Source organism: Rosa chinensis, chromosome 1 (genome assembly GCF_002994745.2).
Source record: "Rosa chinensis cultivar Old Blush chromosome 1, RchiOBHm-V2, whole genome shotgun sequence".
NCBI lineage: Eukaryota > Viridiplantae > Streptophyta > Magnoliopsida > Rosales > Rosaceae > Rosa > Rosa chinensis.
In genome coordinates this window covers 47669648-47684389 of record NC_037088.1, presented here as the reverse complement: position 1 = coordinate 47684389, position 14742 = coordinate 47669648, and the positions used below count along the sequence as shown (strand labels likewise).

Below are 14742 nucleotides of genomic sequence, written 5' to 3'. Positions count from 1 at the left end.
TAGGATAGAGTTTGTTCCTAGAGAAGCAAATCAAGTTGCTCATTCAATTGCTAATTTTGTAGCCCGCGAGGTTGGGCGTTTTAAGTGGTTCGAAGTTGGGCCTCCTTGGCTCATGAAGGTTATTTCAAATGACCTACTTGTAACCTATAATGTTCCTGGGGTTGTGCGCGACTCATCAATCATTCGACCTGTGAATGAGGGTGGAGCTGCAGCTTGTCACACCCGTGCTTTGTAGTCTGTTTGTTTGGTGTTGAATAAAGGACTATGTTTTCTTCTCAAAAAAACAAAAAATCAGTAAGTTGGAAGTCCATACTACAGCAGAACTGATGGAAAGGGGTGACAATTAGATGGTGGCCTTTAGTAGTGTAGTTAAATTTCACCAACAAATTACCCCTTCTTGTACGGTCAAGGTTTCTTTTGGAAACAGAAAATCTGACCCATCAACTTTTAGAATTTTGCCTCATGGACATGGTATCAACATGTATTTCTGTACTGACAATTTCAAGAAAGAATTCTTTTACATTGATTCACTGATACTATGCTATTTTGTTTAGAAAAGATGAAAAACAGAATAATTCATTTAAATCTCTTGTTTTGTTAGTTTACTTCAAATTGTCGATTGATTTCAACATGGAAAAATAATGGTAGTTACCAAGTCATTTATTTTAGATCTCCTTCAAACTGATCACGGCTAATATGGAAGATTCAATAGTACCAGCTACCGAGTCAAGTCAATACTTGGCCCCATTTGCAGACAGAGTTACTTCATTACGGCCTATTTTTCCAGCAATCTATTAATTGTTGCTTCTCAAATCAAGTCAATATTAGGCGACTATTGCATTGTTGAAATAATACCCCAATGGGTACTGCTGTCTGCCATTCTTGTAGTAGTAGCATGTACAATGCAATTTCCAAATGATTGTGACACCGGCGAAGAAATCAATTTTCTTTTTCATCTACTTCCGTACATGAAACCCATTTTAACTGATTACAGAAAATAAAAATATGGAGGCACCTTAATGAGATATTTGTATTTTAGGCTAAGTAAGGTTAATCTTATTCTGAGAAATTTGACAACTTCACAGTGTTATTTAGCTTTTTTGTGTTATAAGCAAAAGTTCTCTTTGTTTTAGTTGTTTTTACTAAATGATCCTCCTAATTCCAATTATAACATTCTACATTCTCATGGAAGATGGAACTATTAAGTCAACACTCGAGTCATGTCAATTAATACTCAACCGTAGAAGGTACTGTCTTCCTTCTTTCCAATTTTGTCCTGTATGAACTTCACAGCTTAGTTCAGACTAGTTACAAATCCCGCGCTTTGCTGCGGGTAGTATAACTACTTTTTAGTCATTTAACAATTATCAATTGCTTTATCTATACTATTATTAAGAGAAGAGGGTTTGTTAGCCAAAACAGAATTTTTTTACCAAAATATCCCTCAAATATTAAAAAACATTTGAACTGAAATATTTGAGAAAGACAAAATGGCCAATTCACAAATAAACGAAAAACAAAAGAAATTTAAAAAAAATCAAAAATAAAAAACAAAATATGTGCAGCAATTTTCTCCACATTCTGTGGAATAACTTCCCACATAATTATCCACACCCATAGGGTGTGTTTGGTGTCTAGTTTCTAATTAAACTAACAATAAAAATCGAATGAAGTTCACAGTTTCAGAACAGTAAGAATCCAAATAGCCAAACCAATTCAAAACAAAATTGAAAAGAAAACGAAACCAAATTAAAAAAGGAATACAGGCTGAGCATTCTTCTTCACTTTTTCATACTTTAATACCAACAGTAATCAAGTTAGAAGTTTAGAGGAGTAAACTACTTGATGCTATGCTTTCTTCCCGTATATCTAAATCCATTGAAACAACTATGTTTGAAAAGTTCAATAAACTTCAGGGACATAACGACAGTATATACTGAATTTCCTGCGGCGATTTTAAACTCTAGACGACTCCATCTATATATCCAGCATCATCTTGTATCAATCCAATTTCGATGAGAAGAATAGCATCAAGTCGGTCCACTTCAAACATGCTTGCATGATTGAAAGTATCATTCACCTCCTTGAATTTCTCCGTCACTACCAGAAAATTTTAGCTTAGTACTTGGTTGACTTGAGAGTTTTGCAAAAGGCAAAGGCCATAAATACTGAATAATGGAATCCATGTTTACACATGACATCGAAAATGAATGGTAATCTAATGCAGTCAGGATGGTTTCAGAAGTACACAGAGATCAACAACATACTAATAATAGGTACCCAAAAGAATTATCTACTATTCATTTCTTTCATTTGTCAATCAGGTGACTATTTACTTTGGAAAAACAAACTGTGCACAGAAACTAAGCAAGGAACCAATACTGCAAAGATATTGCATTTCATATTGATTAACGATAGATAAAAACATAAACAGATTTTGTAGATACATGGGATAAAATTATTTTTTATTTATTTATTTATTTTAAAATGACATTGCGATCATAAAAATTAATAGGGATATTATCTGCAAAGAGATTGCATTTCATATTGATTAAAAATAGATAAGAACATAACAGATTTTGTAGATACATGGGATAAAGCTGTTCCTTTTTTAAAAAATGGCATTGCAATCATAAAAATTAATAGGAAATTTATCTGCAGGGATATGAACCTAATTTCCAGGTAAACATCACTTCAAGGATTACTGGCATGTAGTCAACCGGAGACTCTGATAACAGTTTAATAAACACTAAGCAAAATAATGTTTACCAGAAAACAGAGATAGATATTCAACAGCTATATTATCTTACTGTGAATTACCTTTCTGACTATGTTACGAATTGGTTCAACAATGCTCCAAAGGCTCCACAGTTCCACAGGTAACACTTGCTCATAAAGGGGAGAATGCAAAATAATTCCGAGGAGATACGACATGAACATCATATGAGAAATTTTTCAGATTCCTTGAGAAAATTGTTCCAGCCGACCTTTTTTCTTTCCACATGAGGTGCACTACTGATCAAGTCACAATCTTGAGTTCACTTGAGCATAAGCCACATAGCCACCGCCACTGCAACTCAAAACAATAGATATAAGCCAAAAGATAATCATGCCATGTATCACACATGAGTTATGTTCAAATTCAAAAGCATAAAATAAGGGGTATGAACTTTGTAGAAACTCTAACATCTAAGCATGGTGACGTGATCGCCAAAAAAGTGGCAGATCATTGTAACTCTATATCTTACATCGACTTTTAGCCTGTGAATGTTAATTCCTGTCATTTAAAGTTACACACTAAGTGTTCTATGAGCAACTGAGCCTGAAATAAATCCGATGGAACAAAAGCTTAAGACTGGATTCGTATATTCGTTCATGTCAATTAAGAACTAATGCAAAAATAAAGGCTAAGAGTGTAGATACATGTAATAATTCCAGGACACAGGAGAAACATTACAATTTACCTATAGCTGCTTCAAAACTAATGTATATCCTTGCAATACTTTAGTGTGATCATCCACTATTGTGAATTAAAGGTAGATCACCCCAGAACAGAAAAAAAAAAAAATTGCATATAGCTGTTTCGAATTTTAACAACAAAATCATGGATAACATGAGCAAGTTTGAAAAGCTGATTTCTTTTACTCGGATATGGTTTCCTCTATACAAATTCCTTAAAATAAAATCAATAAATCCATTCATCCATCCATCCATTTGTTATCCTGCATAATATATACTCATTCAAATACATGAAATCGAGATGAAAAAATGATCATATGAAAGACCAATCATAAGGAAAACAAACCATGTTTCAATCATACAAAGAAAAGGAACAAACATTAATCAAATTTCCAAACACAAAAAAGGTTTACGGGTTTACCTCCGTTAAGGGGATTAGAATTGGCAGTCAAGAAATTCAGAGAAGAAGAACCATTCATGCAGTAGATCGTGCTTTGAATAAAGAGATTACCAATTAACCAAAAAAAAAAAGAAAACCAAATGCCCAGATTCGCGCTTTTCTTCCTCAGATCAAAATTCAACAACTGAGTGTCACCTTGTTCGTGCTCATCCCATTCCTTCGCACAAAAACGGTGAGTCCAGTACTTATCAAAACTCAGACCAACTTCCCATCTTCTTCTTTAGTTCTTTCTATTCCAATATTGTAGCATCTTCTATTGCCTTCATCTCCTCTCCTCTGTATTCCAATATCGTACTCTCCCATATTCTTAGAATCTTATTCAGTGAACAGCCGTGGAGGATCGACTAAGAAGGCTCAAGAAAAATGGCAGCCCGTACTGAGGAGAAAACAGAGAGGGCAAAACCGTCACTCCACTGTCCTATGAACAGTGATGAACAGTGGATTCACATTTAGTATATGTAGAATATGAAACAGTTTAGTCTTCCATGAAACAGTTTCTTGATAATTATCCAGGACACTCCTATTACACCTCTATCTCCTCTTGTATCGTTGAGGTTTTAAGGTAAAGTACCAGAAATTTTCTTTTACTAAATGATTTGTACTGTTATTGTAAAAACTTGTTGGAGAACTTCTGAAGCTAACTGTTTGCCTTGCATACAACTATTCTAGCTAGTTCTATTTTAGACATCTCTGCTGCATATGATAACAATATAAATAACTACAAAAAACCTATTCGTTATGGACTGCAACACTCGAGCTTCTTCTTCTTCTTCTTTTTTTTGGGACAAAATTCAGGTTAGTTATATTGTAGAAATTTCTGCAGTATAAAATTGAAATGACAATATCAATAACTACGAAAAAAAAAAATTTTAATTAACGATTGACCATCACTCGAGCTCTTTTCTTAAATCCAACTGTTTTTCATCACAAAGAATATAAGGAAATTGTATCTGTCCATAAATCACACGCTTCTGAACATCTTTTCCTCCAACGGTCCACAACTGTTTTTTTTTTTCTAATGTCTTTCAATGTAATTGTATAGTGGAATCACGATGTACAAGGGATCAAATTGATCAAGCCAGAGCAATTTCTTTCATGGAATATGCTTTCCACTGAGAAGATCGAATAAAAGAGTTGAGAGTCCCAATAAGCTGTTGGCTATTATATGTGATCATGTTTTAGTTAACCGTTTCTACAGTAGGATTCTATAATGAAAGATGAGCCTTAACAATATTGCCTTATCAAACGCTAAATTTTTTTCAAAAGCAAAACTAGCTGGGCATAATGCTTAATTGTCTTTTATAGTAAATTCAGCCCTGTAGTCCAATCTCAAAGATGAAGGGTTGTATGAGAGGAGATATTTTTTACATGAATATACATCTTGTGTACCGACAGTTTTAAAAAAGAACTGTCTAGCGTGGATTCACTTATGTTATTTACTTTAACAAGAAAAACATAGTGATAAAAAAAAGCAGAGTATTTCTATTGAGTGCAGCTTCTCAAGTCAAGTCAATATCAGGCAACAATTGCATTGCATGTTGAAATAATAACTCGTATGGTTATACAATTGTAGAATTGTAGCTACAGTAGCAGAGACTACACAATTCCGAAATGATACTGTATAGTGCACAAGGGATCAAATCAAATAAAAAGGAAAAATTCCTATACAAACTATGCTTTTTAGTTTTGGAACTAAAACAGAGTGATAAAAACAAAAACAGTGTATTTCCCTCGCATAATCTCTTGTTTTGTTTATTTAATTCAATTTGTTCATTGATTTCAACATGAAAAATAATGTTATTTACCGGTATTAGTGGGTTACTACTTTCTAATATACTAAGTTTGATAATGAGATGACTCATTTCCTCTGAAATTTTTCGAAATTAATCTTATCACAAGCCCACAAGGTTCTCTGTGAGCAATTTCTAAACACAAGCTCTATGTCTTAATTAATTATGGCTATCATGGAAGATTGAATATCACTACCAAGTCAAGTCAATACTAGGTCATATTTTCTTTTTGGAAATTACAACATCTTTAGATTCTGGCAGAAGCAGCAGAATGAGATTGAATATCACCACCAAGTCAAGTCAATACTCGGCCCAATTTTTCTTGTTTTCTATTAAGTCATGGTTGTCTATTGCTGTGTCTCCTTTACGTTCAAATATTAATTCCTGTGGGCACAGGTGTCTTCTATTACAGCAATAGTAGCAGATACGATGCAATTTCCTAATGATAGTGACGCCGGCTAAAAAAGCAATAGTAGCAGATTTAGGTGCTCCTTATTCCAATAACTTTCCACTCTAATTATCATGCAATTAGTAAGTCGGAATCCCAAATTACAACTCAACTGATGGAAAGGGGTGACAATTGAATGGTGGCCTTTAGTAGTGTAGATGATTTTCACTAACAAATTACCTCTTGTACGGTCAAGGTTTCTTTAGGAACCAGCAAATCTGACCCATCAACTTTTAGAATCTTGCCTCATGGACATGGTAAGAAGGCAAACAATTATCAGGGGCTCTAGGAACTTTGATATTGTGCCTCTATATAGCTAATTTATCTCTATCATCCCAGATCATTTTTTTCCTTGGAAAACAGAACTAGACAAAATGCTACTTTGTGTTTGATAGTAATTTGAATCCAGTACTTCAATCCCAGAGAGGAAGGATTGTTCCAGAGGAAATTTTTAGATCTATATGTATTTCTGTACTGACAATTTTAAGAAAGAATTGTTTTACATGGATGATGGATCCATTGACACTATGCTATTATGCAGAGTATTTAGTTTAGGAAAAAAGAAAAAAGGAAAAAAAAAAACAAAGTGATAAAGGAAAACAAAGTATATGATTTTCATCTCTATTTTTGTGTTTTCTTGAACTTGTTGACTGATTTCAACATGAAAAGGTAATGCCGTAATGGTAATTACTGGCCATAATCACTATTTTACTCTGATAACAGGAGAGTATTTCATATACATCTCTTTTTTTGTAATGGTAACACACAGACTCTGTTCAAGAAATCAATATTTTACTCTCCACTTTCCGACTTCTTATCACAAGGTTTTTCTATGAGCAATTTCTGTACAAATAAACCGATCACGACTAATATGGAAGATTCTGTGAGCAATACCTAACCACATTTTTCATTGTGGAAATATAGTTCTTTAGATTCCAGCAGTAGTATCAAACAGAGATACTTGGGTCCAATGTTTCCTGTTATCTATTAAGTTGTGGCTGTCTATTGCTGCGTCTCCTTTACATTAAGCTTATTGACCACCATCACAAGCTTATTTACGTTAAGCAAGCTTAATCTTATTCTGAGAAATCTGACAACTTCACAGTGTCATTCAGCTTTTTTGTGTTATAAGCAAAAGTTCTCTTTGTTTTAATTGTTTTTACTAAGAGAAGTTTTAAATACACACCCCTAATTACTTAATACACACTCCATACTTAATACACCGCTCATTTAATTTCTCATTCTAATATTTTACTAAATACACAACCCAAAGTACCTAAAATATCCTTAATCTAAAAAATCATGAAATATCCTACTTTTTTACTATATTAGGATTACTATTTAATACGACTAGTATATTCTATTATATTGACGTTTTGTAAATGACAATATTGATTACTTGCGTTTGTTATTGAGAAATCCATAAAGATTTATTATTGTTCCCTTTAAATAGATGCATATAAATAGGTTTTGTGTTATTTGAGCTCACATCCATCAAACATCATGTTAATCAAGTATAAAATTATGAGTTAAACATTCAACCAAAACTATATCAATAGTTTCTCACTTTCTCCACAGTAATGGAACTAAAAAGTTGTCATTAGAGGGATCAAACAAATTAACAGTTGCAAAGTTTTTTTACATGTGATGTTTCATATTAGAAAATAAATTGATTAATCATAACTCTTAGAACAAAAAAGGAAATTAACTAAAAAATGGGAGTAAAGTGATATGTTTTAAAAATATTTAATGTCATTGATTTTGAAATTCTAAATATTATGGTTTCTAACCTCATTTAATTACAATTTATTTAAGGAAAAATTAAATTAGATAGTTTCTAACTTTATTCTTGTATTAAATTGGGAGGCCATGTATAGAAATTTTTTGTGTTTATCTAACTATTTATACATAAATATTTAAATAGAATAATATAAGGAAAATATGACTATTTTTTTTCTTCTAGAATGTATAGATGTCTGTTTTTGTCATTTAACCTACCTACAAAATCTAATTTGAAATATAAAATAATAGGGATGTGTATTAAGTGATTAGGGGTGTGTATTTAAAATTTCTCTTTTACTAAATGATCCTCATAATTGCAATAACAACATTCCACTAAGACTCTCATGCAATTATTAAGTCAACACTCTAGTCATGTCAGTTAATGCTCAAAGTAGAGGATACTCTCTTCCTTCTTTCCACTTTTGCCCTATATGAACTTGTGGCTCTGTTTCACGGCTTAGTTCAGATATGAAATCCTTGGTTTAATTGTTCTGACGAATTACTATAAATAGGGAATGATTTGCATACAAAGATAGTATTCTGAGATATCATATAAATATTTGCAGTGCATTTGTGCTTCTTATTCCATCATCTTCTTGATTACATTAATTAAGATGGAGTTGGGAAGGTGGCTCAAACATGCTTATGCAATATCAATTGTGCTTCTTCTGCATATCAACGCTTCCTTATCCCTTGGCCACCACCATGCTAACGTGACGGCAAGATGCCTAGAGAGGGAGAGGGATGCACTCCTTGCTATCAAAGGAGACCTGGTGGATGAATACAACCTGCTCTCTTCATGGGGAAGCGAAGCCAAAAAGCGAGACTGTTGCGGATGGGAAAGAGTCCACTGCGATCACCAGACTGGCCATGTTATTCAACTTCATCTGAATGGAGAACCGTTGTTGACCTATTTGCAAGGTGAGATTAGTCCTAAAATCATTGAGTTACAGCATTTGGAATATTTGGACCTCAGTCACAATCCCTTCAGGCAAATTCCAGCAATCATTTGTTCTTTATTCAATTTAAGACACCTAGATCTCAGTTTCAATTTCATTGGCTTCTCTAGGAGCAAAATTCCGGAGCTCATTGGTAACTTGACCAATTTAAGATATCTAGATATGTCTGCCAATTTTCTAGGTGATGAAACTCCATATCATCAGCTTGGAAACCTTACTCACTTGCAGTATCTCAATCTCGGGTATAATGACATCACTCATGGTGTAGAAAACCTCCATTGGCTCCCACATCTTTCATCATTAAAATACCTGGACCTGAGTTCTACCAATCTAATTAAGGTTTCTGATTGGCTGGAAACAATAAACAAGCTCCCCAATTTAAGAAATTTGACCTTGAGATTATGTAGTCTTCCTCCTCCAACTCTTTCCACTCTTTCTCACATAAATTCTTCCAATTCTCTTGTAAGTGTTGATTTGTCCAAAAATCCTGCTGTCAGTTCTTCAATATTCAAATGGTTGTGCAACTACAATACCACCCTTGTTCATATTGACCTCTCTTTCAACCAATTAAGTGGTTTGATTTCGAATGCTTTCAGTAACATGAGCTCACTTGCATATCTTGACCTCTCTTCCAACCAATTAAGTGGTTTGATTCCAGATGTCTTCAAAAACAAGAGCTCACTTGCATATCTTGACCTCTCTAATAACCAACTTGAAGGAGGAATCCCAGCATCCATTGGCCAGTTATGTAATTTGCGAACCTTGGCCATTTCAGACAATAGGTTACATGGACAGTTCTCTGAATTTGTTCAAACTTTGTCTATTTGTACTCAAAACTCATTGGAGAGATTGTATCTATCTCAAAATGATCTTGCTGGGTCATTGCCTAATCTTGCAAACTTTCAATCATTGAAGGAATTATATCTCTCTGAAAACCAGTTGAGTGGAATCATTCCTGATAGTATTGGAAAGTTGTCTTCATTGAAGACATTAGATCTCGAAGAAAATAGGCTAAGCGGAATGATACCGGAGAGTATTGGGCAAATGTCATTGTTGAGAGAGTTGTATCTACAGGGAAACCAACTTAGTGGAATGATACCAGAGAGTATTGGGCAAATGTCAATGTTGATAGAGTTGTATCTACAGGGAAACCAACTTAGTGGGATGATACCGGAGAGTATTGGGAAATTGTCAGCCTTGCATAAATTAGACCTCTCCGGTAATCGATTAAACGGGACAGTACCTAAAAGTATTGGACAATGCTCAGAATTGTCCAATATGAATCTTAGTAAGAATTCTTTAGAAGGGGTAATTTCGGAAGTTCATTTTTCAAAATTGTCTGCACTGGAGGCATTGGATTTATCCTATAACCCATTAGTTTTCAATGTCAATTCTGACTGGGTTCCTCCTTTTCAATTGGGCTCTCTAAGTTTGAGGTCTTGCCAGATGGGGACATATTTCCCAAACTGGCTTCGAACTCAACAAAGTCTTTCCAAACTTGATATCTCCTATGCTGGAATTTCAAATGTCCTTCCAAGTTGGTTCTGGAGTCTCTTTGGTAACATTCATGCAATAGATCTCTCTCATAATCAACTTAGAGGAACATTTGAGAGTTCAAAATTGAAGGTTTCATCATCATATGAAGTTGAAGTTCATTTTGGTTCGAACCAATTCGAAGGTTCAATACCGTCAAGTTTATTAGCTGCGTCATATTTGGATCTCTCCAATAATAAGTTCTCAGACATGACATCCTTGTGTGTTACTTCAGAGCTTCAGAGTTTAAAGTTTCTTAATCTCTCAGGCAATCATGTTTCAGGAGAAATTCCAGATTGTTGGAGGCATTTGGTCTCCCTAAAACTACTCGATTTGAGTAGCAATGCTTTTTCCGGGAAAATCCCAACCACTATAGGCACTTTATTTCGAATGGAAACATTGAAATTGAGAAGCAACAAACTTGTGGGAGAATTGCCTTCATCCTTGAAGAATTGTAAGAGCTTAAAAGTGATTGATCTTGGAGATAATCAGCTTTTAGGATCAGTCCCTGAATGGTTGGGAGTTAGTTTTCCAAATTTGGTTATACTAATGCTTCGATCTAATCAGTTTAGAGGGAGTTTGCCTTCACAGTTATGTCATTTAACGCACATTCAGATTTTGGATTTCTCTGTGAATGAAATATCTGGAGCTATACCTAAATGCCTCAATAATTTGACTTCTTTAACTCGAGAAGGAAATTCAAGTCTAACCATCAGACATTCTTTTCATCCATCTTATGCACAAGCACCTGGGATGGCGGAAGCACCTTCGCCTGCTGATATGGCGGAAGCGGAAGCACCTATGATGCCATCTGATTATTATGAGGATGATGCAACCTTCATGTGGAAAGGAATAATGTCTTCATACAAAAACACTCTGGGGCTAGTCAAGAGAATTGATCTCTCAAGTAACAGATTAACTGGGGAGATTCCAAGTGAAATCACTCATCTTGTTGGGCTCGTTTCTCTGAATCTTTCAAGGAACAATTTGACTGGACAAATACCTCTAGAGATCGGAAAGTTGAAGTCACTAGATTCTCTTGATTTGTCTAGCAACAAGATAGGTGGCAGGATTCCAACAAGCCTTGCTCGGATCGATAGACTTACTTACATGAATTTATCATATAACAACTTGTCTGGTGAAATTCCAACTGGCACTCAGCTCCAGAGCTTTGATCCATCCTTTTATGCTGGAAATCCTCAATTGTGTGGACGTCCACTTGAAGCTTGTAATCCAGAGGGAACTGGTGGGCCAAATGTCTCGAGTGATCAAGAAGATCCAGATGAGCTCATCACACCGGGCTTTTACATAAGTCTGGGACTTGGATTTGCTGTTGGATTCTGGGTTGTCTGTGGGAGCTTGATATTCAAGCGGTCATGGAGATATGCATACTACAACTTCTTGAATGCTTTAAATGATTGGCTTTATGTGAGGGTAGCTTTGATCAGACGGCAATTAAAGGATATGCTTAGTGGACAATCTTAAGCGGTAATCTCTCTCTTTCTCTACATCTGTGTGTTCATCATAGATAGCTTTTTTATACTGCATCATCGTTGGAATAATTGGTTATTATAAGTTTGTCTTTTCCTAGCTACTAATCGACTAATGCTATTCCACTCATGTTTTATACAGCGCCAGCTTCTGAAACAAGCGCTTCCTTTCAATTGAGCACATCACATACTTGCGCTGTACAATCATCTGCTCAAGTCTTCTCAAGTATACAGAGTGTTTAGTACCCTGCTTGTTCGGTCATGTTTTTCTTTCTTTTGTCTCTACCTTGTGAAGTTTGGTTTCCATGTCTCATTGTATTAGTTTTCAATAAGAAGCTACCCCTCATATCCCTCAGTACCATTGACATTTATGATAAGTATCAGAATAGTTGGAATTGGTAGTTGGTCATTTTCTTCATAATCATGTTAGAGATGTGCTCAGTTAGTTATTTTACCTTTCTTGATTATTGTACTTTTCAGCTTGTATTTTATCCCGGCAAGGTATTGGCATAGTCCCCCTTGCTATGTATCTTTTATTTGATTTTCAATAAATTCGGGTAAGAGCAATGAGTTAGCTTTTACTCCGCTTCCTAAAAAAAAAAAAACTGTAAAAACTTGTTGGTCCAATCAACTCTTTGCCTTGAATAATTTCTATTCTAGCTAGTGTTATTTCAAAAAAATTTGCAGTACTATAGTTTAAATGATAATGTATGCGCTCAGTAACTACTGAATGACTAGTGATTAGAGACTGCATCTTAAGGTTTTCTTTCTCGAATTCAACTGTTTTTCATCAAGAAGAATAGACAGGTATCTATACACATATTGCATGCTTTTGTTATACATCTTTTCCTCCAACTGCCTTCTACAACTAATCTCAAACTAATCTTCTTCTTTTTCCATGTTTTTTCAAAGTTATTTGTATAGGGTCAAACAAAATAAAGATTTAACTACAAACTAGCGCACCGGAAAATAACCAACACATATCAAACATCACCATAATGTGTGAAGCTTCAACTTCCCTGGTTTGGAACCTTGCGTTGAACCTATATATGTTGGAATGATGAGTGTCACATTTAGTACCTAAGCCTTTATTCTCACTTGTGTCCAGCAGCAGTATTCCTTTTGGCTTCAAGCATAATTCCTTTAGTGCTGATTGTGGTGTATTCTCCAATCCGAGTGCAGAAAGGGCAGCAGCCTGAAGATGAGATGCAATGTGCCATATTAGGTAAGTTACTTGAGCTTACCATGTTTCCAACATCAATGAATTGCAAGTGAAAGCAACTGTTGGCATGATAACTGTTAAAGCACTAATGCACACTGGGAAGTTCTAAATTAATGTACTGTTGAAGAATGGACAGCCATATAAATACTTGTATGGCATGAGCTTCTTCTTTCGTCTCAAATACTCTCGTTTTTATTTAATTGTTATTATGGAGGCCAGAAGGTGCTTGAAACATGTCCACGCAATATCAACGCTTCCTTATCCCTCGACCACAACCACGTTAATGTGACGAGAGAGTGCGTGGAGAGGGAGAGGGATGCACTCCTAGCTATCAAACAAGACCTGGTGGATGACTACAAGTGACTTTCTTTATTCGGCAGCAAAGCCGAAAATCAAGACTATTGCAGATGGGAAGGACTACTGTGACCCCCAGACGGACCTTATCAATCAACTTCATCTTGGAGGAGTCTCTCCACAAGGTGAGTTTTTCAAAGGTAAAGGCAGTCTTAAACTCATTGAGTTGCAGCAGTTGGAATATTTGGACCTCAGTCACAATGACTTCATTTTGGGCCAAATTCCAGCGCTCATTTGATCCACGTCCAATTTAAGACACCTAAAGCTCAACTCCAATGACTTCACCGGGAACAAAATTCCAGAGCTCATTGGTAATCTGACCATTTTAAGATATCTAGAGCTCTAATGCTGTCTTAGGTGGTGAAATTCCACATCATCAGCTTGGAAACCTTACCAGCAGTATTATAAACTCGCTATTACCACTTCACTCAGGCTGTACAAAAACCTCAATTGGCTCCCTCGTCTTTCTTTAAAATATCTGGACCTGACTTGGGCCGATCAAAGACTTCGGATTGGCTGGAAACAATAGACAAGCTCTCTAATCTAAGAAACTTGACCTCAATGGGGATGTGATCTGCTTCCTCCAATTCTTTCCACTCTGTCTCACATAAATTCTTCCAATTCATTCATTACCAGAAATTTTCTTTTATTAAATGATTTCTACCGTTACTGTAGGAACTTGTTGGAGAACTCTCCAGTCAACTGTTTGCCTTGCATATAACTATTCTATCTGATTCTATTTAGACATCTCTGCAAAAATTTTCTTTTATTAAATGATTTCTACTGTTACTGTAGTCAGTTGAATCACAAGAGACTTGCCAGTAAATAAATGAGAACCTTTATGATTGTGAGAGATTATTAATAATTTCAATATGAGAGAGATTATTCAGAGCACCGCCGTGCACTTGCACCAACATAAATGAATGGTTAGATTGCATTAAATACACTAAAGTTGATAATAAATATCAAAGGTTGAGATTATTTTATAAGGGTTGGCTCACTTACACCGTCGGTGCATAGAATAATTTCAATATGATTGTACCTTTAAAGAACCTCCTCGTTTGTCACCTTGCGTTCATTCTTTGATGATATTAACAAAATTACATGGCTTGGTAATGACAACAGATAATTAAATTTCAGGAAAACCTATAATTTGAACCTCATTTCTCAACAATATCTTTTACATCGCTAGACTTTTTTTTTTTTTACGAATAGAGAAAAGCAGTTGCAAAAATGATAGCAAAG

The 14742-nt window shown here is 35.1% G+C and overlaps 1 protein-coding gene and 1 long non-coding RNA gene across 2 annotated transcripts; one reads left to right on the top strand and one right to left on the bottom strand.

Moving 5' to 3' along the window:
• Positions 1-1780: 1780 nt before the first annotated feature.
• LOC112181539 lies at positions 1781-4231 on the bottom strand. The gene is made up of 3 exons (XR_002928938.2): positions 3881-4231; positions 2821-3070; positions 1781-2100 (listed from the first exon to the last, which is right to left on the bottom strand). It is a non-coding gene; the product is annotated as an uncharacterized LOC112181539 (long non-coding RNA).
• Positions 4232-8553: 4322 nt separating this feature from the next.
• Positions 8554-14204, top strand: LOC112168302 (receptor-like protein EIX2). The gene is made up of 2 exons (XM_040507112.1): positions 8554-11960; positions 13436-14204. The coding sequence occupies exon 1, from the start codon at positions 8554-8556 to the stop codon at positions 11914-11916; it is 3363 nt and encodes a 1120-aa protein (XP_040363046.1). The 3' UTR covers positions 11917-11960; positions 13436-14204.
• The last annotated feature ends 538 nt before the right edge of the window (positions 14205-14742 follow it).

Bases quoted from the DNA above. Each gene is read 5' to 3' on its own strand.
- LOC112168302 (XM_040507112.1), top strand. From the start codon at position 8,554: ATGGAGTTGGGAAGGTGGCTCAAACATGCTTATGCAATATCAATTGTG.